General features: G+C 36.4%; 3 protein-coding genes across 9 annotated transcripts in view; 1 reads left to right on the plus strand and 2 right to left on the minus strand.

The window, feature by feature from the left end:
* The window catches only part of Mcr (macroglobulin complement-related), a 220,592-nt gene that overhangs the window by 26,265 nt on the left and 170,048 nt on the right, over positions 1–24,279 (minus strand). The window lies entirely within an intron of this gene.
* LOC149651785 (uncharacterized) lies at positions 4,422–12,382 on the plus strand. Of its 3 annotated transcripts, none has more exons than XM_089848831.1 (3): positions 4,422–7,716; positions 10,639–10,706; positions 10,778–12,382. In XM_089848831.1, the coding sequence occupies exons 1-3, from the start codon at positions 6,944–6,946 to the stop codon at positions 10,909–10,911; spliced, it is 975 nt and encodes a 324-aa protein (XP_089704957.1). In that variant the 5' UTR covers positions 4,422–6,943; the 3' UTR covers positions 10,912–12,382. The 3 variants fall into 3 exon arrangements, with proteins under 3 accessions (XP_089704957.1, XP_089704956.1, XP_089704955.1); XM_089848830.1 differs by having other exon boundaries at positions 4,427–6,947; positions 7,018–7,716; positions 10,639–12,382; XM_089848829.1 differs by having other exon boundaries at positions 4,427–7,716; positions 10,639–12,382.
* On the minus strand, positions 11,517–23,023 carry LOC149651786 (uncharacterized). Its single transcript, XM_089848828.1, has 4 exons — positions 20,269–23,023; positions 19,402–19,626; positions 16,002–16,207; positions 11,517–15,504 (listed from the first exon to the last, which is right to left on the minus strand). Exons 1-4 carry the CDS (start codon positions 20,601–20,603, stop codon positions 13,811–13,813), a joined length of 2,460 nt encoding a protein of 819 aa, XP_089704954.1. The 5' UTR covers positions 20,604–23,023; the 3' UTR covers positions 11,517–13,810.

A 24,279-nucleotide genomic window follows, 5' to 3' on the forward strand; every position in this document is an offset into this window, starting at 1 on the left:
TTTACTGCAGCGTCTCACCAAGATTCGCTTTACCTCGAATCTATGACCTACCTCATTCACTTCATGACAAGCTCCAGTTTGTAACCAGTGACAAACTTATGGAACACATCTTATGAACTTATGGTCGGTAAACGAAAAGATTAATTAAATTCAATAAAATGTGTTTGTTTTAAATTGATGTTTGAATCATTCTGTCAAAGCAGTCTAAGTGGTTCAATTGACATTACGACTGGTTGAATCAGCTTCGGCAATAGTAATCAACATGTTAAAGTAACTTGTATAAAAAGGAGGGCTATAGCTAAATCGGTTAATGGCTAGCCTTTTAATGCTATTTAACAAGAGTCATTTCCCGTAACGCTTACGCTTAACGATTTCGGCAGTTTCCTTTCGGTAATAACGTATGTAAAAGCCATTTAGCCTCGTTTTCGACGACTACGAAAAGGGTTTTGCCACTTTGCCCTTGGTTTTCTACTTTAATTTCAAACCCTTTTATCGACTTGCCTCAGACCTAAAGAAAGAAATGCCGAGCGAAATCCAGAAATAAATTCTAAAGTTAATTCTACGAATGCGGCCGCCCTCTGCATGGTTAGAACTCGGATTCGGATATTTTGTTGACGTTAATTGACTCATGAAAAATTTATACTGGTTGGTTTAGAATAACTTTATTTATAGCAAGATAATATTGTTTTTAGTCTAATATGATCTTTCTTATACTGGTTAATATTAATTTTATTGCAAGATTAATATTTTCTTTTAGTCTAATATTTTCTTATACCGGTTAAGATTAACTTTGTTGCAAGATAAATATTGTGATTTAGTCTAATATTTTTCTTATATCGGTTAAGATTAACTTTATTGCAAGATAAATATTTGTTTTTAGTCTAAAATCTTCCGAAAAATATATTTAAAATCGATTTTACTTGCTCTTCATAAAATATTAAATATTGATAACTAAGTAAAGCTTCTCAAATTTGCTTATTTCTTGAAAGTACCTCTATAGCAATAAATAAGATACTACTGAAATATATTGCTAAAATATTAAATAGCAAAGGCTTAATGAAAAAATATTTCAGTACCTCATTAATTCAACTAAAATTTTCCTTTCGAAACGTTATGCATAAAACAAAAAGGTTAAAATCTGTAACATTGTTAACGAAAATAATTAAAATTTTAGGAGAGGTTGATGCACTTTGAATTTTTTAACAAACTGATCCATTAAGGTTTATAAGAAATTAACGTTCATTAACCTAATACAAAACAAAAAAGAAATACCCAAGGCAAAAGTTTAAAACAAAAACTTAGAAAAGAAAAATGTATAAAAATATCCCTTTCAGAATAGAATGACCCAGTGAAAAATGTTTCCTAAAAAGTGATCTAGAGGGTGGTCATAATTTAAATTCGAAAATCATGTAACTCCACTATTAATATTAACAAAATTTAATGCGTTTTACCTCTCAAACCTAGTCTAGCTAGTTTCTTACTGGGAAATAGTGGACAATCATATTTCATTTTTAACTAAAAAAAAAAAAAAGAAAGAAAAACATTTTGCCTAGCTCTTTCTTTCATTTGTCAACGTTTCTTTGCTTTTTTTCTTTTTGGCATATAAATACAAGGTTACTTTGCAGCGAAGTAATAAACATAACCTACATTCATCAGTAGTTAATCTTAGTGACTAGTAAAATGAGGAGGGGGGGGTATGTTCCCAATCCGGACAAGTAGCATCCATCAAGGATAAACCAAGCTTATTATAACTGTATGGAAAAGAGCTACCAAGGAACAAGAAAAAGAGAGGGAGAGAAGAAAAAAGAGATCTAAAAGGACCAACGTATTCACCTCCCTCTTTCCTTGCGGTTATTAATGCCCTTTCGATGCAATTATCTAGCTTGAAATGACTATAGGTTGGAGCTAGTCTTGTATGGAAATCTCTGTCTTGAATAAATGACCCAGAAAGGTTATTTTAAGACATTTGCCTACGTGTTGTATATACAGTGGATCGTCCACTCTTTATCCATAACAAGAATAACGTTTGAGATACGGGGATGAATTTTAAATCATTTTAATTGAGTCGTGAATTTATAATTCGTTTGAGGAAGAGTTAAGAATTTTAAATTGGTTGGAATTACACATAAATCATAAATGAATCTTTACAACAATACTAAAAGAGTAAAATCCTTGTTGTTATATGTATATCTAGAACTTAAATTCTCTTGAAGAAGTCCAATTTAAACAGTATTCTTTAATTATCTTTGCTGCAAAGTTTGGTCTGGATTTTCTTAATAAATGTAGATGTCTCACTAGTTCAGAAAAAATGTTTTATAAAAATTGATGTGTTATAAAGTATTAACGTTATAAAATTAACCCTTTCGGTACCTAGATTGAACACGAATTTGCTATACGATCTTTCTAATTACAACCGCCCCTAACTAACTAAAAGAAAAACTATCCCAGTCAATTACACGCTTCTGTAAATTACCCTGATAATTATTTAGAAGGTAAAAAAACCCCATTCAAATATACCATCGATGCAAGCGCAAATACTTAATCCCATAGAGTACCTCACGATTTTATCCCTGTAACAAGGGGGGTTTCCTCTAAAGCAACACGAATTATCGAATAAGGATGAGAAAAAATGGGTATTAAAAATACAATATTCCGAATCGGGTTTTTATCCCCCCTCCACGCGTTCATGGCGCACCTGCTCGAGCTAATTCGCGCGCGCCAAAGTATTTTTCCCGCCTTTTCGGTTACCATTTAGACAGTTAAGAATTATCCCTGGAGGATTTTCACTAAGGCCTACCTATATTCCTAAAAAACTTTTTATTTTATTAAAAGCACGGAGAGGCCCAGGCTGTTGTCAATAGGATAAAAAGTAAAGAAAAAAAAAAGCTTTTTGGGCGCTATTGAAAAGCCATCTCTTTTCGCGGAAGCTACGTTTTCTTCTTTTCTTTCTCGATAGCGCTTTAGAAATTTTCTTTTCGCTCAAGTCATGAATCTAAATAAGCTGGGCGAGTATAGGGAAAAAATATATATAGAAAAATCGTGGGTAAAATACGTGAAGAGGTTTTTTTTTATTTTCTAAAGTTACCGTTTCTTTTTTCTTGCTTCACGATGATCTATGCTGATTAAGATTTTGAAATTTTATGGGGCATTATCGTGATACTAATTGATTTGTTTTTCAGGACTTCATTATTAATCGCGGTTATTACGTACATGTACTGTATCTAAATCAATCAGGAAAAACGTTTATTTATCTTGGGGAGAGTCTTTTTCAACTTTTCCTGAATGTTTCGAGCCAAAACATGTGGAGTATTTATCTTTATTTTAAATCAGCGTAGGAACACTTCTACACATTTAATAATACACTTCTGTTACTAGATAAAGATTCAATAACATTCTTAGATTGAAGACTGATATGTCTTACTTCACATGTATGACTACTTCCATGTTTTTGGGGCCAATCAATGTTTGGGAGCCCATATCTATAAGTAACTAAATATTGTAGACCCCATACAAGTTCTTTGATACACTTTCCATTTAGTTTTATATGGAACGCCGTTTCGGCCAAAATTATAGCTGGTTGTTGTCTAGATGGCGGGTTGTGGCCTAGATAGCGGGTTGTAGTCTACATGGCGGGTTGTGGTCTAGATGGACTTAGAAATTTTTCTCTCTACAGAAACTTTGGAGAGACTTAAAGAGGCGTTCCACAGCCCCTGTTATTATATTCTCCGATGTATCTGAATTGAATACTATTACTTTAAATAAAATTTTTGGAAATTTGTGACATTTATTTGTTCAAATTTTAATCGTAAAAATATAAATTAATTTTCTGTATAATTTAAAGTAATGACTTCACGCCGAGGGGTCGGACAAATCGCGTTTTTGTGTGCTGTATTTTGAATATATGAGAGATTTTGATATTTTAAAGCTAATTTTTTTTGGAGGAAATTTAAGATTTCATTGTTCATTTTCTCATGGAAAATATTTAGGGATTTTGGGTATTCGACCAAAATGTATGAGATTTTGAAAAGTGTCCAACCCCTCGCTTGACGCGGTAATATTGCATGCAAAACCAGTTTATCAAGCATTAATTAATGATTTTATACATTTACTTATTGATTTATTGAAACTGAAAAAAAAATTCTACAATAAACGCCGCTTCAGTCTGAAGTATAAAATTTTTCAAAGATAAAAAACCAAGTCCATGTAGACCACAACCCGCCATCTAGACCACAACCCGCCATCTAGACCACAACCCGCCATCTAGACCACAACCCGCCATCTAGACCACAACCCGCCATGTAGACCACAACCCGCCATGTAGACCACAACCCGCCATCTAGACCACAACCCGCCATGTAGACCACAACCCGCCATGTAGACCACAACCCGCCATGTAGACCACAACCCGCCATGTAGACCACAACCCGCCATGTAGACCACAACCCGCCATGTAGACCACAACCCGCCATCTAGACCACAACCCGCCATCTAGACCACAACCCGCCATGTAGACCACAACCCGCCATCTAGACCACAACCCGCCATCTAGACCACAACCCGCCATCTAGACCACAACCCGCCATCTAGACCACAACCCGCCATATAGACCACAACCTGTCATACTTGTGTTTAATCGTCCTTTAAAAATTAAGATTTTCTTCATTTTGCTTTTTTAAGTCTAGTTTTCCAATTTTTTTTCGAAACAATATTATCTCTGAATACCTGTATGCTAAGGGTTTCTGGTTAGTCGACTATAGCTTAAGGTTCACCCATAAGGGTCCACGGTTAAGGGGCCCTATAGTTATTGTTTAGACCAGTCTTGTAACGTCTAAAGACGGCTAAAATGATTTTTCAATCCGTAATCGGTGCACAGGGATTATCAGAGTGATGAGCCCCACGTGAATTACTGATCCCGATTTGGCTAGTATTATGGCTGAACAAAACATGGACTAAAAATACTGAAAAATTTGCCAGCTTCACAAATTCTCAGAAAGTATACGTTATGCTCAAAATCTTAAATTTCACTTTTTGATTTATTGTAACGCGATGTGTTCAATTCCGGTCTAAGTTCTATTAAACGGTTATGAAATTGTTAATTAATCGGATCAGTTTAGATTCTTGACTGAAATTTGCTATGCAACATTGAATCGTGATAAGTTTGATTTTATCGACCAAGGGCACTTTAAAAAAAAACTCAAATTCAATTATAGATAGTTTTCACACATGGAGGATTCATACCATTTACACCAGGAAGCCGGGCTATCTGGAGGACAAAAGCAGGCGGGTTTTTGTCCGCCAGATAGCCCGGCCTCCTGGTGTAAATGGTATGAATCCTCCATGTGTGAAAACTATCTATAAAAAGATGATTTTAATTCAATTATAAAAAGATGATTTTACTAATTCCGTATCAAAACTAAAATGAAATGAATACCTTCTATAATATATACAAGGACACAACAGTTTTGAAAGCATTTTAAGCCAAGAAAGAAATTTGTTTAAAAAACAAAAACCTTTTTGCAGGTGTCACCATCGATAGGAGGGGTAAAGGTTTTCATGTAGCTGGAGCTTTCAGGCGAGGGGTTAACCACTTACGTTATTTGGTATCGAATATCAACCATACCATAAAGCTTCAGTCCAAATCATACATAATGAAAAAATTGGTGGGATCATAATATAATATTGCGCAATAAATTACCTGATGGTGTTCTCTTTAAATAAAAACTGAAGTGAACATCCTCTTGATAGCTTTATGTTCCTTTCACGATGCGATTTTTAAAATACTTCATATTAAATCGCATAAAACTAGGTGATTTGTGTATTGTTCGTTCCTTATTAATTATGTTCTTATTAAGTAGAGAATTCTTGTAACTTGTATGCGAATGTTATAGGCTTATGGGAATCTTATAGACATAAGCGAATCTTACAGACGTGTACGAATGTTTTAGACTTATGTGAATGGCATAGACTTATAAGAACATGTGTGGCGACTAATTCATTTTATCGAAAAGCCCGTCGCGCACAGTGGGAGAGCTAGCTTTGGGAACGACTGAAAAATTCCCTGATTGTTTTCGGAATTAAATAAAGACTACGAAAATTAAAATCGAATATACTGATTTAATTATAATCTGGTTTAAAACAATTACATTTGCTAATTTGTAGCTTTCAATTGTGCTCTTTTGGAGCTATCTAAATTTACATTTGCTAATTTGTAGCGAGCTAAAATCTTGCGACCATTTGGGCCCGCGTACAATTCGAGAATTCTAATAATTTTGTTACAAAAGCTTCGACATCAATTCTGTTTACCCTTGACCTTTGGTATAATTTCTTGCAAGATAGGTAAAAAACTGATCTATTTCTATTAAAAGACATCTTAAATGACAATCATAGATACGCCCCTTAAACATAGGTTTTTTTCGTATATCGTTTTTTTTATGACAACATTGGCTTTGATTTTTTATACAAATAAATGACAAATTTTCAACAACATGATAGACTTTAGCCATACAAAAATACAACACAAACCCTCTCTGTCTCTCTCTAGCCGTGTGGCCCAAAATGAAAAAGGGGGGGGGGTCCAAAACTTCAAGTGGGGCGCGAAAAGCGCCAAAAGAAAGAAATTCTACGTTTTCCCTTTTCAGGCAGACGGAGATTTTGCATTGGAAATAATAGGCGTGCGTCGCGATAGGTCATGCTCTTGTAGATTAGACCGGCGCTCTTTATCTATTACGCATTGTACGGCATTTTTGCATAGTCTTGATATATATGTATATTAAGAGGAATTAAGAGACAATTAGTTTCGCACTTTGCTAGCCTACAAAGACACCATCAGGTCTGCTTTCAACGAACGAGCGAGATATACACCTAATTTAGTCAGGAAACCACAACAGAGGCAACAGAATTTGAACTGAAGCTAATATAGCCAACGCAGGCTGAAATTTACGAAATGGGTGTGAAATGTACTTCGATGATTATGTTAATGATCCTGTTAATGATATTAATTATCGAATGTGGCTGTAGTAACGATATTATTCAATACTTCTGTGAGCTTGATGGTCTCTACGAATCTCTACTGCGATGCCGCCACAATCAAGATTTAAATGTTATAGAACTTCATCACAGACGTTTAGAAGGTCATTGCTCTATTATAAGGTCATTTATCTTATCAAATTTAAATAACGGAGAGACTGAGTTAAGTGTTGCGTTAAATGAACTTTTTAACACACTGTATATGGGGTTATGTGAAATGCTAGAAAATCTGCAAATTATTTTGAGTTCAAACATAGACTTGGAATCGGACCCTTATGCGTGTCCAATCATTCGATCTGGTGCAATTGGAAGACCATATTTCGAAGTTACACGAGAACAAATTATGTGGTGTCGAGATAGTTTAATCCTCTCATGGCGAAGGACTTCGGAAGTTTTGGGAATCAGCGTAAGAACTTTATTTCGGCGAAGATTATCCTTGAGTATTCCACCAGTTGAAGAAATTTCAAATGAAGTTTTGGATCGAAGCATTATGAGGATTTTAAACAACACTCATAACGTTGGTGAAACCTACGTAATCGGTGGACTACGAAGCGAGGGAATTTGTCACCGCGTACCTCGATGGAGAATTAGGGAACGTTTAAACATTTTGGATCCAGTTGGAAGAGCCTTGAGACGCAGAACCCCTATTACTAGAAGACGATATAACGTAAAAGGAGCAAACGCTTTATGGTGAGCATATAGCTACGTATATTATATAATCACAACTTTGCTATCGGGATTGATATAGAATTTTTTGAGTGTACGGACCGTAGTTCGTTAAGAGTACTTAGTATGGAATCGGGGCCTGTTATAATCCTCCGTCTTACCGGACGCATATAAGCTTTTCCATCAGCCTATAATACTCTTCCAATAAGTATGGGTCGAAAAAATATTTGCTAGTAGGGTGTGTCCTTTCTAAAGGGTAGAGGCGGCATATATCTCATCATAAGCATATCAAACTACCCGTAAGCGTGAATCGACGGGAAATTAGCCACAGGCATTGTCTAGGTAAAACTCGGGAGACAAGTCTTCCTGGTGGCACAAAAGGGAAACTTTATTCAAATCGCGCAAGGGATGCTACCGGAAGCTTGGGAATAAATACAAGGATTAATATATATCTTATTCTTACCCATTATAAGCTCTACCTCTATTAATACTTGTAATCATAACAAACATTGTCGTCTGCTAGTGGGGCTAAAACGTGGATTTTGAAGTTCGCGTAATAAAGGCATGCGGTAACCTACACTTTTATCTTTTGTACTTATCCTATTCATAAGAAACCAGTTGTACTGATAATTTGCTGTTCCTAATCTTAAACAAACAACTTAAGTCTTAAAAGCCCGTACTAAACCGATTACCGGTTACCGCTGCCATTTTTTGCAGAAGCAGACGACTGCTTAGATTTCCGGGTTATAAGGTGGTAGGGAGAATCGGGAAGGAGAGAATTGCTTCGTTTTCCCTCTAGGTGGCGTAGAACCTCAAATTTCTCTCTGGCGCCCTTGTACAATGGTGATTACCCGTGGTCTTATTGTGAATTCACGCTTACCGGTGGTTTGATATGCTTATGATCTCATTTATAGCTGATTGGTACAGACAATCTTCCGACCAAGGAAGCTAAACCACAATAGGCCCTGTCCCTATTACGTTTCCGGTTTGGAATAGAAATGAAGATGCTCAAACACAGAACTATCTTTAGTTTTTTTTTGCATGGGCAATGGCGCTGTCATTGGCTCCTACGGCAGAGCCATACATTTTGGTCCAGTATTATAGGGTTATGTTTCTACTGAAATCAGCAGTAAGTTTGAAAATCGCGACTTATCCAACAAGTCTAGATAGGCTCATAATATTGCTCAAAAGGATGGTAACGTAACATAACATAACAAACACTCGGTGTATGCAGAAAATTTGAGTGAGTAGTCCCTCGAATTGTATCGCAGGGTTCATAAATCCTGGAAATATCAGAGAAATAAATTTTTGACTCTAAATTCAGCGAAATATGCGCGATATTTATATTTTAAAGTAAAATTCAGGGAAACATCAGGATATTTACATCAAAATTAAACTAAACCTAAAGAGAAATTTAAATTGTCTGAATAGGGAAATGACCGTGCTGGCACGATAGAAACGAAATTAACGACGTAACCAACAGGAACGTAAGATTTTAGTCTAGTCTGAAAGGGCCTTTACATCTAATGCACTAGCTGATTACTATTAACACTAGCCAACTTGAATATTGAAAAGACTTTGTTTTGTTTGTAGTCTTTTCCGTAGCTTTGGGAGAGCTAGTTTTTGTTTTAGTGCAAAGAACCGACTGAAAAATCCTTTACATCTATTTTTAATTTTAAGTTTTAAATAAGAAGACTGATTTTTCTTCCGTAACGATTTTATTTTATTAGACCTTGGTTTTTAGCTCCTTACATTTCAAGAGTTTTACAGAATGTGAATTTTTCTGTATGCTATGGATTCAATCCCTACCTGGAAGTAACAAAAGGGGCACGAATGGCCCCACTAAAACCAAGATAACGTCGCTCTTTTTCGCCATCGTGGCGCCAGACACACCCTACAACCCTTTTTGCGGGAGAGGGTGCATTGTTGTCACCCGACACGAAGTCTCAACTTTGACCATTTACCTCCCAGGTAGTAATGCCATCCAAAGCACACAGGATTTTACTTAGGAAGTGTAGGAAATTATATTTTTAGTTGCTTAGTGGTAGAAGAAGATAAACTGAAGTACATAAGAGTTTTAAAGGTTAGAGATGCCAAAATATTTAGCAATATCAACCTTTAGAAAAAACTACAGTTCTCACTAGAACGGTTTTGGCCGCAAACCCAGTTGCGACTTGCGAGGCAATTTCAAACACAAGAGAAAGGCTACAAACATTTCTTAAGCCTCTTAGGTAAAACCAAGAAGGAATTTACTATAAGAAGGCCTAAAAAGACGTCCGGTGTGCGCGTGATAGTCGACAATCCCCCCTCATGGGTGGGGGGAGGCTGGAAACCAGGGCGGGACTAAATATTTTATCTTACTCTATATTTTCCACCAGCTATCTCTTTTAACTTTTCGTTAAGCCTTGGTTTGGTTTTTGGAACTGACGAAATTATAAGTACAGTACACTTGATTCGATTTAGAAACAATTATAGAACGAACGATTTTCACGTAGAGACACGTATTCAAAATCTATTAAGTAAGGTTCAAAACCTCTAACTAACTTGTTAATGGCAATTAAAACCCATTCTCGTACCGTTTCTACACCGCTGGGCCCTGGCATCCTTCATTATCTGTTTACTTTGCTCGAGGTTTTTTTTCTCTATTCGGAATACGTCAATCGCGTCTGTATGACCTATCCCCACGGGATCCAATAGGAAAGCGCAGAGCAATGACGGGCATGAAAGGGGTGGGGCTTATTTGTCCGCTGACACCGGCGTAAGAGTAGAAGCGTAAAATCTAGTGACTTAGGCATTCTTATAGTACATTTATTCTTGGTAAAACTATGTATAGGCACTATCTATTTCTAAAATGGTGCAAAAGTTAAATAATGATCCTCATTACTTTTGTGGATGTATATAATTTTTTCAAATACCAATGAATTTAAATATGTTTATTTTTAACAGGCATATGGATAGCAATCACAAACTTATAAGTTGGCGATTTGTCTTCCATGGAATGATAGACGGTTTCAGTAGGTGTATTATATATGTACAATGCGAGACAAATAACAGAGCTGCCACCGTATACAACCTGTTTATTCAGGGAACAAGAAACTATGGTCTACCGTCTCGCGTTCGTGGAGACATGGGCGTAGAAAACGTACATGTTGCGCGATATATGCTTACGGAAAGAGGTTTGGACAGAGGCAGTTTCATTACTGGATTAAGCGTTCATAATACACGAATTGAGAGACTCTGGGCTGAAGTGAACAGAGTGGTTTCATCATATTATCGAGCTTTGTTTAATTTCATGGAAGATATTGGAGTCTTAAATCAAAGAAATGAAACTCATATTTATTGCCTTCATTTTGTTTTCTTGCGGAGGATTAGAAAATCATGCGATGTGTTTCGAAATGAATGGAATAATCATTCTCTTAGAACTGAAAATAGGTATTCACCATTTCAATTATGGTCACTGAATCGATTAAACGAAATAAGGAGAGAACAAGAGAACACGGAATATTTTTCAAACCCGAATTTATATGGTGTTGACGAGTACTCGACACATTCATCTATAGTCACAAATAACAATATTGTTGTACCTGAAAACCGTTACACGCCGCCTCCTGAATTTCAGGATTTTTTGACGGAAATAGATCCGCTTTCGGAGGACGGAAACCATGGGATTAACCATTATTTACATATTTTAAGAAGATTAACTCCTTAGTCTTATTTTCTTACTGAATTGTAAGAATTTAAAAGAGAGCATTCTTTATCCAATCAAATCACTATAGATTTATTAATGTATATATAGGATTCTAAACAAAATTTATCCTCATATGAAGCAATGTGTTTTGAAATTATTCTTTTTTTTAATATAAACGAAATATTTTAAACCATATAATATACAAAAAATTATAAAACGAAAAATGAATGTTGTTTTTGCCAAAATGCATATTAATATTAATAAAATGGAGGGTGAAATCGATAACTAATTTTAAGACCTTGTATAGCGAGACATTTAAGAACTATATGCTAATGATTTTATAAATGAAAATAAGTTTGTTTAGATTTGTTTAAATACTTAGTATTAGGTAGTCCGACCAATCATTTAAAGAAATGCCTTCCACTTAAAATTTCTCACGCACACTATGTCACGCGCAACTTATCACGAGAAATGATAAAAGTGGCGCGTGACATAGACATGAACTATTATTAAGTGGAAGACAGGGCGTAACACTGTTGAGGGGACTAACTATTTGAAGAAATGTAACCATATTTCAAATTATTGACATAATAATTCTTGTTTCTTTGACTATGCAGGTAGGTCTAAGAATTAGTAAAGGAATTGATAAGAATTCATTTAATTTTAATTTTCACGCTCCATTTAAGGAGCAAAAATCATATAATAGATAAAGCGTTATCTATTGCAATCTCGACGATGTAACTAATGTACATTTTTTTTTCTAAATATAGAATAGAATTCGAATCTTAGTAAAGTTTCGTGGTTATTCCTCAAACTACTAAGCGTTGACGTTACCTACATACGTAACAATCTTTAAAGCAATTTTAATCTGTTTGAAGTTGTAACGCTCCAATTTAAAAATAATTAGCAATTGTTTAAAAGTATTGTTTCGTTTTTATACCCAAACCTAAAGTAAATTTTATCGAAATTACTTTAATAAAAGAAATTACACATTCCCATACATTATTATTGTTTCATGAATTATGACTGGGGAGTGTCCTGTTCTATAAAATGTACTAGTAACCTTAGCGTACGTGAAATTGAACCGTTAGATAATAATACCCATCGAATAAAATCTACCGGAGCAAAGTCTCGTAAAGTTTGTAGAATGAAACTTGACTTTCGTTTCTGAAATAGTGTAAAACAACTTGGTAGGAATTTCTTTTTGGTACAAAACAAAGAGCACGTAAATATTTAACAGGTGGTGAAAAGGAATATTAAGTTTTTATCGATTACTTTACTGATTATAAACATTCAGGAAATACTTCCACATGATTTTAAAAAACAAAATAGATCCAGTTTTTACAAATTAATTGAAATTAGAACCTATAACTAATTTCGTCCCACCCCGCGTTTCAGCCAATAAAAATTCCAAGGCATGCTCAATCTCGCACCATGTTTGTAACATCGCATGCATTTATTTGCCTATTAGGAAGGATTTTAATTTAACTAACCAAATTCTTTATTCTAATTTTACTACGGGTAGTTAAAAAATAGGTCAAAAATCTGTGGTCAAGAACGCTTTTAAAAATTTCATGAAATAACGGGGAAGAGTCTCTGACTCGTTAACGGACTCGCGACAGAGATTTCTCTACGTACTTTTGAAACTCATGAAAACTCCAAATTTAAAAGGAAATAGCGATGTATTGGATAAGGCGCATATTATTATTTTAGCATCTATAAGAGTTTAACTTAAGGTCGGGTAAGGTTAGGTTGAAGTCAGGGCTGTCAGGCAGGGTTAAGTGAAAGTAAGGCATAGCTAGACTAATGTAAGGTAAGGTTAGGTTAATGTTAGTCAAGATTAGGCTCATGTCAGGTAAGGCTAGGTTATTGTCAGTCAAGGTTTGGTATAGGTTAGGTGAAAGTCGGGCAATATTAGTAAAACAATAAGCATGTGCCTTTTTCAATATACTGCTATTTCCTCTTAAATTAGGAGTTTTATACGTGTCTTACAAAAGCCCATAGGAAATATCTTTCAGGAGTCCGTTAAGGGGTCCCAGCCCTCACCCTCGTGTATTTTTTGTTTTTTATTTAATTTTTAATTTTCATAAAAGTTTTTGGGAACATTCTGTGAGCTACTATTTTGTTTGGTTAGTTATATAATGCAAACTCAGTTTAGAATAATATCACGCTATAATCGCGCGGGCGTTGTTGAAGCTTTGTCAGCCGAGAAGCAGTGTGTTACGCGATTGGTCGTAGGTTCAAATTTCAATTTGTCGGTGAAATCTGGATTTAGTTTTATTTTTAAAATCATTTTCATATAAATATTTTGATTATTTTGAAAGGTGGATCTTAGAATTTGTAAAGGAATCGATTAAAAAACCACCTTATTTTCTTCTTAACCCTCCCATTAGGAACAAAAAAAGGTTCATCAAGTCAGTTTAAAATTATCTAAGTCTGGCCAAACCCAGGGCTGCAGATAATTCCCTCGTCCATTGCATCTTTGAACTGCTCATAGGTTTGATGCACAATGGGTAATTTTAAAATCATTGCGCAGGTGTTCGACATAGGGTATCTGCTAGGTGTTCCAGTGATTTCACTGACCTCATGCAAAAACTCTATGGAGGGTTTTGGGATGAAACCTAGTGGGGGCTCTGATTCCGCCCCTGTGGTGAAAATTAAGACACCTGCCAGTGTCACTTCACATTCTCCTTCTTCAACGTCGATCAAATAATCCCTCCAGAAACCCACTGCTAAGTTTTCTTTTGTATAACGGTTTCCTCCACGTTCCGAAAACCGAATTGTAAACATTGAATTTAACTTCGACCTGGAAATTTCCATTGAGAAATCGTATGTCATAACAGGCCTAAATTGGTCTGGAAAATTTTTTATGGCTTCAAGAACACCTAACGTTGACAACCCATTTTTAAAATTGTTCAAATTATCTAAATGGCGACCCATCACAAGGTAATTTGTGACATCTTTTAACTGACGTTCTTGCTCGCTCATATCTAATATGGGCCTATCACACCCAGCGAGAAATCTAATGTCCGAGAGACCTTCTAAAATTACGAGTAGTTCCTCAAGGTTTGTAGCGTTACTAATGGCCATTACCCTTTCTCTCAAATCTTTATCTACTATAAGAGTACAGTCGACCGAAACACTTGAAGGTTCATTGTATAAACATTCGAACACCCAAGGGGCTAGACTTTGTGGGCCAGGGCCTCCATGTACAAGAGATAGAGCCATTGCGTACCCTGCGTAGTAATACATATTTTTTGAGACAGCGGAAGCATTCATATTAATACTTCGCAGTGTTGGCGGACCTTCAAAAACATTAGACGCCATTAGTTCTTTCAAAACTAATCTGAAAAACTCTCGAGATGGTCCACCAGCATCAGCGGCACCCTCGCCTTGCCCGCTATCATCTGTGAAAACTACATTCATTTTCCCACTTGGATCGAATGATTTTCTTTTAAAAGCGCGTAATGTCCCATCAAGAACATTTGCTCTGTTTACATTAATGTCATTTCTTTTCAATGAATAAATTTTAGAATTCAACCCTGAAATAATTTCCTTAATTTCTATGGGAGAATCCACCACATCAGCACTTGCTATCGCTGATGTTTCCCCACTTGCTGTGGCTGAGGTTTCCAAATTTGTTTCATTAGTCGTTTGACAACTGGCTGGGGCGGTCGTTTGCCAACTGGATGTGGCGGTCGTTTGCCAACTGGATGTGGCGGTCGTTCCCGAACTAGACGCTGCGGTCGTTCCCGAACTAGACGCTGCGGTCGTTCCCGAACTAGACGCTGCGGTCGTTCCCGAACTAGACGCTGCGGTCGTTCCCGAACTAGACGCTGCGGTCGTTCCCGAACTAGACGCTGCGGTCGTTTCCGAACTAGACGCTGCGGTCGTTTCCGAACTAGACGCTGCGGTCGTTTCCGAACTAGGCGCTGCGGTCGTTTCCGAACTGGGCGCAACGGTCGTTTCCGAACTGGGCGCAACGGTCGTTTCCGAACTGGGCGCAACGGTCGTTTCCGAACTGGGCGCAACGGTCGTTTCCGAACTGGGCGCAACGGTCGTTTCCGAACTGGGCGCAGCGGTCGTTTCAAAAATCCTCTCAGAAGCAGTTTCAAATGCGTTTTCTATAAATACAAAACTTTCTTTTAGAAAATACTATGGATTGAAACTTCAATGCGACTATAAAAACAAGTTTAAAATTTAGTTTCTCCCTTCATTTACACGTAAAATTTCGATTCACTTCCCGAAATTATTCTCTCACTATCTATTTGAAAAGTCATTATATACCGAATCAAGTAAAAACTTCAACTATTTAAAGGGGCTTTTTGGACCCTTGGCTGCACCCGCGTATTTCTGACCCTTCCTCATAGCAGAGACGTACGCCATACTGGCTATTACATTTGGATACTTCTAAGAATAAGCTAATGGACTTCTTTTGTACTGTTACGCGTTAGGTAGGTAGTTCCTACTTTTAATTTATTAACTCTTGATGTATACTGATTTTTCAAATCATTAGGATATATCTTACAATTATTAAAATAATCGATAAATATCTTTTCATTATTATTTTCAGCCTCCCTTTAAGTATCATATTATTGTTATTATTTACATATGGTCTTACGTATATCAGGGAGTTCATCCTCAGTATTTTCATTGGTCTCCGAAACGTCCGTTTCTTCCCTTCCGGAAAATGGAATACTTCTTTTAGGACGGACGTACAAAGTAGATTTACCCCAACAGCGATGAACTATATCTCCAGTTAACGTTAGCCCCTGGGAAATTTTTGGTTTGACTAATGAAAGTCCGGAAGCGCGAAGTAAATCAATTCTGGAATTAAAAGTCATAATTTATTAAAGCGTCCCTTCTGCTCTCGAGTAAGCGCATTTCATAGAGCCAGTTAAAAATTAAAAATACTTGAACAAACTCGGAACAAATTTCATTCAGTGTGATTTTAATCGGCGATTTAAGTGATGATTAGCGGGTTTAATTCATGTGATTTTTAAAAAATCATTTCATTATTATAAACATACTAACAACCTAACCTAATTGTAAGAGTTCAGGCTGCCATCTAACCCCTATCTGCCCATACTTATAACGCTGGGCATAGACTAGCTACGACCGGAAATATTTTAACTCTATGTTCTACTAGTGTTTGGTTAAACTCGTGCAAAACTTTCTTTCCTTCGACATTAACATTGTGCATTCATACGCCTATACACGTCCCTTGGAAGTAAATCCCACTCCCTACTTTTTTTTTCGAAAGAGACTAAGGTAAATGCACGCAAATTTTAGCCACATCGTTTGATGGGGGTATTAGTTTGACTTGGTCTGAAGAAGAAGAAGATAAGTTCATCTTTTTAAAGGGAGAGTGAAAAGGGATTTTTGATTTTCAAAGGGTGGGGATTATGATTTGTCTATAACAGTGCAATGCGAATGTACAACGCACATGTTAATAAACGCACTTCAAGTGAAAAGGAGTAAACTGTGTTAAGGTGATATTTTTCCTTAATTGGCGATTTTAAAGGGGAAAGGCTTATGATCTGTCTCTAACAGTACAATGTTGCACTGTGAAAATATTAATGAACAAACAGTAATATCTGTAGTCTTTTATGAACATACAAATTTATCATATTGCCTTACCTAAAACGAAAAATTTCATTCTCTCTTTAAAAATTATCATACTTTAAGCCATGACTTTTCTAAGAATCCGAACTTTCTACAATAAGAAGTTCGGGGTTTACACAAAGAAAGAACTCAAGTTGGGTGTTTTACCGAACTCTTTCTCTTTCAAACGCTTCGTGGCATAAGTTCATGTTAAAAATTTATAAGATGCAAAAAGTGTGCATCGGCATAAGTCTATGTTGTAAACTTATCCAGGGGATAATCAATAAAACCATCTGTTCTTCGATTCGCCGGAATATTACAATTACAGCATAAGTAAATTTATACGGGTAATCATTTTATCACTCTTTAGGGTAAGTTATAGAGGGGTTATCCACTCATTAGGGTAGGGTACAGAGGGGCTATTCACTCGAGCGATGTAGCTACTGTTACGAGGGTCGTCTTTGTTAAAATTTCAGAAATAAGATCAACTTGGGGCGGAGAGCTAGTTCGAGAACGACAAGCGAGAATTGACTACACGCGGTTTTACAGTCCATCTTCGTGTTTAGTCTGTACTAAGCTTTTGACAGCGCCTCACCAGGCGTCACTTTACGAGAATCCATGACGTTTCACCTACGTCACTTCATAACAAGCTCTCAGTAGCCCACTGGTATGGAACCCCAAACCCACAAACGTATGGAACATATCTTATGAACTTATGGAAATACAAAAAACACAAAAAATATTTAGGAAAAGAAAAATATCGTGTAAAAAAAAAACAAAAAAAAAAAACAAATAAACGCCTTTGCTTTGAAGATTTTTCTTGAATGAGAAGGTACCCCAAAATGTATAGGATGGGAGTGAAACATTCAATATATACACGAATGAATACAGATGCATTTGACACATTTCAAGGTGGGAAAGTGCACGTGCACTAAAATAAATAGTAAGTAGTCCTTCGAAGCTCTACAGTAACCTTTAAAGGGAGGGTGAAGTAGAAAATCAAGTGATTTTTTATCGATTCTTCTACTAAATATAAGACCAGTCTGCATAGTGAAACATTCAGGAAATACTTCCGAATGATTTTAAAATTCAAATTAGGTTCAGATTTTAAGTATAATTTTAAAGAAGGTCCTCCGACCAATCGCGTAACGCCCTGCCTTTTTGTTAACAAAATTCTCGCGGCACGTTCCGTGTTGAATGAAATTTATCACGAGATTTGATAAAATTCGCGCGCGACGTGATAATCGTGGCGCGAGACATGGAGCGTGCCACGATAATTTTGTTAATAAAAAGGCAGGGCGTTACGCGATTGGTCGGAGGACCTTCTTTAAAATTATCCTTAAAATCTGAACCTAATTTGAATTTTAAAATCATTCGGAAGTATTTCCTGAATGTTTCACTATGCAGACTGGTCTTACAATTAGTAGAAGAATCGATAAAAAATCACTTGATTTTCTACTTCACCCTCCCTTTAACAGCAACTCGGTGCACTACACAACGGAGCAAAAAGAAAAGAAAATAGTATTCCCTCGACGTGCGTGCCTACAAAGAGAGTATAGGGGAGGAGTGGAAAGAGGGGCAAAACTTGTCTCGCTTTTCTACCGCGCATCTTCAATGCGCAGTACCGAGGCATTTCCGTTTGAGACATTAAATGGTATCGTAGGTGGCGCTATTGAGCCGGAAACTCCCTCGTACCGCTAGCCTTGCCGCTAGTATAATTTAGGCGAGACATAACTATTTACGCTTGTGGAGCGGGGGAGCTTCCACTCCTCCCTTATATTCTCTTTGGTGCCTACTATACAATGCGCTATATGTATTCAGGGTAAAATTGGTGTATATTCAGGGTAGAATTGGTGTATATTCATACCAGAAGGGAATTCTTAGAATCGAAAAAAGAAAGGAAGATTCTGGTTTTCAAAACCCCTTACCTACTATAGAGTAATTTCGGTTGAGAGAGGGAGTGAACTGTGTATCCCCTACGTTAGGGGCAACTTTGTACTAGAGAATACTATTTGCCCCCTGAAGGGAAGGGGAGGGGGGATATCACTAAGGTAAGAGATAGAGGGTTATGACGTTGCTGTATAAGGGAAAGAAATTACTCTATAAGGTAGCTACCGTTGCATTCTTTCTCGACGTGACGACGCGACGGGTTTCTAAAACTTCCCAACAAGAGAAAGTCCAGTTCCGTCCCACCTTACCACATTCCAACTGACAAAGCATTCACAAACACAAACACCTCTTTTACCACCCAATTTCCATCCTATGACACATCATACCATCATACGCTGTGGCTAATAATTCTATGATCGTAGATATACATCATACGATGTGGCTAATAATTCTATGATCGCAGATATACATCATACGATGTGGCTAATATATAATGTTAAGTAAAATATAAATTAAACCATACATACTTGTCATGTTCTTTTAGTTTTCCTTGGAAAAGCTTTAATACTTCCTCCTGAAGCTGCTCTGCGTCCCAGTCTTTACGGAAATTTACAGCGAAAAGAACAAAACCGTGATTGATCAAAGACGCTTTAAATCTACCTCTCGGGACTGTACTGCACTTTTGTTCCGGTATTAAAATGACAGTCATGTTGAATGTGGGATAAGACTCCCTTTCGGATTTAGGCCCTGACCTAAAAATAAAAGCACATAATTACAAAAACCAATTGTGATGCTGTTAAACATAGGTTTTGGTTTAATCCTAAACTTGCCGAAATAAAACCATTAAGGTTTAATAACTATATTTTTCATCACTTTATCCATTTTATTATGCTTTAATTTAAACATCATGTTAAACAGTTCTCTTCCATGATAAAGATTGCCGAATTGCATGAAAAATACGATGAAGTTGTAATTGAAATGACTGGTTATATCTGAACCAATTTACATATTTTTAAATCATTGGAAGACATTTCCTGAATGCTTATAGGTCTTATAATAGCAGAAGAATAGATAAAAAATCACTAGGCTTTCATTTTGACTCCCTTAACAGACCCAGGTTATTGTAAGAAACTTAACAACATCACGTTACTAACTCATCAATCATTTTTCACTGCTTTTCGTCGAAAAGAACCTTCGATAAGAACTATCAAAGCTAAGCTTACGCAAAGATCAGCCTCATGCCTAATCGTCATTATTAAAACAGCCTAAAACTATGGAACGCCAGACAGGACATAGTTATTTAATTTTTTTTTCATAGGCCTAAATTATTTTGAGTATTTGAATAAATCTCTATTCTAACATCCGATAATAAATTTGAAAAATAAAATCCTTACCTTAAAGTTCTTCCTGTTTTTCGTTTCTTGTTCGAGCAACTTCCAGTAAAATTGAAATGGGTGTTCATTGTAGCAGGTTGATCCGACCCTGCAGTACCGTTTACGTTTAGCGATCGCGACCTAAATAACCTACTAACCTCTCTATCAATTGATCCAAAAGATCTGCTGTTATGTTCTTGATTTATGGTTCCGTCAGTTGATCTACTAACCAATCTTTCACCTATAGAGCTTGAATTATTTACTGGACTCACACTTGATGATATTAAATCCATAAATTGTGGGCTTTGAATAATAGTTTGTATAGCGTTCCTGACTAAATTAGGTGTTACAGTCATATCTCGCTCATTCGTTGAAAGCAGACCTGATGGTGTCTTTGTAGGCTAGCAAAGTGCGAAACTAATTGTCTCTTAATTCCTCTTAATATACATATATATCAAGACTATGCAAAAATGCCGTACAATGCGTAATAGATAAAGAGCGCCGGTCTAATCTACAAGAGCATGACCTATCGCGACGCACGCCTATTATTTCCAATGCAAAATCTCCGTCTGCCTGAAAAGGGAAAACGTAGAATTTCTTTCTTTTGGCGCTTTTCGCGCCCCACTTGAAGTTTTGGACCCCCCCCCCCTTTTTCATTTTGGGCCACACGGCTAGAGAGAGACAGAGAGGGTTTGTGTTGTATTTTTGTATGGCTAAAGTCTATCATGTTGTTGAAAATTTGTCATTTATTTGTATAAAAAATCAAAGCCAATGTTGTCATAAAAAAAACGATATACGAAAAAAACCTATGTTTAAGGGGCGTATCTATGATTGTCATTTAAGATGTCTTTTAATAGAAATAGATCAGTTTTTTACCTATCTTGCAAGAAATTATACCAAAGGTCAAGGGTAAACAGAATTGATGTCGAAGCTTTTGTAACAAAATTATTAGAATTCTCGAATTGTACGCGGGCCCAAATGGTCGCAAGATTTTAGCTCGCTACAAATTAGCAAATGTAAATTTAGATAGCTCCAAAAGAGCACAATTGAAAGCTACAAATTAGCAAATGTAATTGTTTTAAACCAGATTATAATTAAATCAGTATATTCGATTTTAATTTTCGTAGTCTTTATTTAATTCCGAAAACAATCAGGGAATTTTTCAGTCGTTCCCAAAGCTAGCTCTCCCACTGTGCGCGACGGGCTTTTCGATAAAATGAATTAGTCGCCACACATGTTCTTATAAGTCTATGCCATTCACATAAGTCTAAAACATTCGTACACGTCTGTAAGATTCGCTTATGTCTATAAGATTCCCATAAGCCTATAACATTCGCATACAAGTTACAAGAATTCTCTACTTAATAAGAACATAATTAATAAGGAACGAACAATACACAAATCACCTAGTTTTATGCGATTTAATATGAAGTATTTTAAAAATCGCATCGTGAAAGGAACATAAAGCTATCAAGAGGATGTTCACTTCAGTTTTTATTTAAAGAGAACACCATCAGGTAATTTATTGCGCAATATTATATTATGATCCCACCAATTTTTTCATTATGTATGATTTGGACTGAAGCTTTATGGTATGGTTGATATTCGATACCAAATAACGTAAGTGGTTAACCCCTCGCCTGAAAGCTCCAGCTACATGAAAACCTTTACCCCTCCTATCGATGGTGACACCTGCAAAAAGGTTTTTGTTTTTTAAACAAATTTCTTTCTTGGCTTAAAATGCTTTCAAAACTGTTGTGTCCTTGTATATATTATAGAAGGTATTCATTTCATTTTAGTTTTGATACGGAATTAGTAAAATCATCTTTTTATAATTGAATTAAAATCATCTTTTTATAGATAGTTTTCACACATGGAGGATTCATACCATTTACACCAGGAGGCCGGGCTATCTGGCGGACAAAAACCCGCCTGCTTTTGTCCTCCAGATAGCCCGGCTTCCTGGTGTAAATGGTATGAATCCTCCATGTGTGAAAACTATCTATAATTGAATTTGAGTTTTTTTTTAAAGTGCCCTTGGTCGATAAAATCAAACTTATCACGATTCAATGTTGCATAGCAAATTTCAGTCAAGAATCTAAACTGATCCGATTAATTAACAATTTCATAACCGTTTAATAGAACTTAGACCGGAATTGAACACATCGCGTTACAATAAATCAAAAAGTGAAATTTAAGATTTTGAGCATAACGTATACTTTCTGAGAATTTGTGAAGCTGGCAAATTTTTCAGTATTTTTAGTCCATGTTTTGTTCAGCCATAATACTAGCCAAATCGGGATCAGTAATTCACGTGGGGCTCATCACTCTGATAATCCCTGTGCACCGATTACGGATTGAAAAATCATTTTAGCCGTCTTTAGACGTTACAAGACTGGTCTAAACAATAACTATAGGGCCCCTTAACCGTGGACCCTTATGGGTGAACCTTAAGCTATAGTCGACTAACCAGAAACCCTTAGCATACAGGTATTCAGAGATAATATTGTTTCGAAAAAAAATTGGAAAACTAGACTTAAAAAAGCAAAATGAAGAAAATCTTAATTTTTAAAGGACGATTAAACACAAGTATGACAGGTTGTGGTCTATATGGCGGGTTGTGGTCTAGATGGCGGGTTGTGGTCTAGATGGCGGGTTGTGGTCTAGATGGCGGGTTGTGGTCTAGATGGCGGGTTGTGGTCTACATGGCGGGTTGTGGTCTAGATGGCGGGTTGTGGTCTAGATGGCGGGTTGTGGTCTACATGGCGGGTTGTGGTCTACATGGCGGGTTGTGGTCTACATGGCGGGTTGTGGTCTACATGGCGGGTTGTGGTCTACATGGCGGGTTGTGGTCTACATGGCGGGTTGTGGTCTAGATGGCGGGTTGTGGTCTACATGGCGGGTTGTGGTCTACATGGCGGGTTGTGGTCTAGATGGCGGGTTGTGGTCTAGATGGCGGGTTGTGGTCTAGATGGCGGGTTGTGGTCTAGATGGCGGGTTGTGGTCTACATGGACTTGGTTTTTTATCTTTGAAAAATTTTATACTTCAGACTGAAGCGGCGTTTATTGTAGAATTTTTTTTTCAGTTTCAATAAATCAATAAGTAAATGTATAAAATCATTAATTAATGCTTGATAAACTGGTTTTGCATGCAATATTACCGCGTCAAGCGAGGGGTTGGACACTTTTCAAAATCTCATACATTTTGGTCGAATACCCAAAATCCCTAAATATTTTCCATGAGAAAATGAACAATGAAATCTTAAATTTCCTCCAAAAAAAATTAGCTTTAAAATATCAAAATCTCTCATATATTCAAAATACAGCACACAAAAACGCGATTTGTCCGACCCCTCGGCGTGAAGTCATTACTTTAAATTATACAGAAAATTAATTTATATTTTTACGATTAAAATTTGAACAAATAAATGTCACAAATTTCCAAAAATTTTATTTAAAGTAATAGTATTCAATTCAGATACATCGGAGAATATAATAACAGGGGCTGTGGAACGCCTCTTTAAGTCTCTCCAAAGTTTCTGTAGAGAGAAAAATTTCTAAGTCCATCTAGACCACAACCCGCCATGTAGACTACAACCCGCTATCTAGGCCACAACCCGCCATCTAGACAACAACCAGCTATAATTTTGGCCGAAACGGCGTTCCATAGTTTTACTCAAAGAACACGACACCCTTTAATTTAAGGCAGACTTATGAGAAACACCCTGTACTGTCGACTTATGATTTAAATTAAAATTAAAAGAATCACTGAACCGTTGGTTAAAAACAAACTAACTCAAATAAGTTTCGATTTGATTTCGTTTGGGTTTCTTCTTTTAACGCCTTTTTCATTTCGATCATTGTAAAATAAAATAGTAAAAAAAAATTAATAAAAACAGTTCCCCCTTTCGGTGACAGTCGCTCCGCATCAAATGCAAAGCGAGATGAAGATAAAAAACGAGTTGAAATTCTTCTTTATTTCGTCGAAGACAAGGAAAAAGCGCGGGAATAAAAAAGCGCGCGCGGGAAAGG

The sequence above is a fragment of the Phalangium opilio genome, unplaced genomic scaffold (assembly GCF_054372755.1).
Source record: "Phalangium opilio isolate 3A_F unplaced genomic scaffold, DU_Popi_V2 ptg000082l_1, whole genome shotgun sequence".
Taxonomy (NCBI): domain Eukaryota; kingdom Metazoa; phylum Arthropoda; class Arachnida; order Opiliones; family Phalangiidae; genus Phalangium; species Phalangium opilio.

Bases quoted from the DNA above. Each gene is read 5' to 3' on its own strand.
- LOC149651785 (XM_089848829.1), top strand. From the start codon at position 6,944: ATGGGTGTGAAATGTACTTCGATGATTATGTTAATGATCCTGTTAATG. The intron at 7,717-10,638 runs GTGAGCATATAG...TATTTTTAACAG, and splicing joins AAAGGAGCAAACGCTTTATG to GCATATGGATAGCAATCACA.
- LOC149651786 (XM_089848828.1), bottom strand. From the start codon at position 20,603: ATGACTGTAACACCTAATTTAGTCAGGAACGCTATACAAACTATTATT. The intron at 19,627-20,268 runs GTAAGGATTTTA...TTTTATTTTTAG, and splicing joins AAAACAGGAAGAACTTTAAG to GTCAGGGCCTAAATCCGAAA. The intron at 15,505-16,001 runs GTAAGACCATAT...TTGTATTTATAG, and splicing joins GGATGAACTCCCTGATATAC to AAAACGCATTTGAAACTGCT.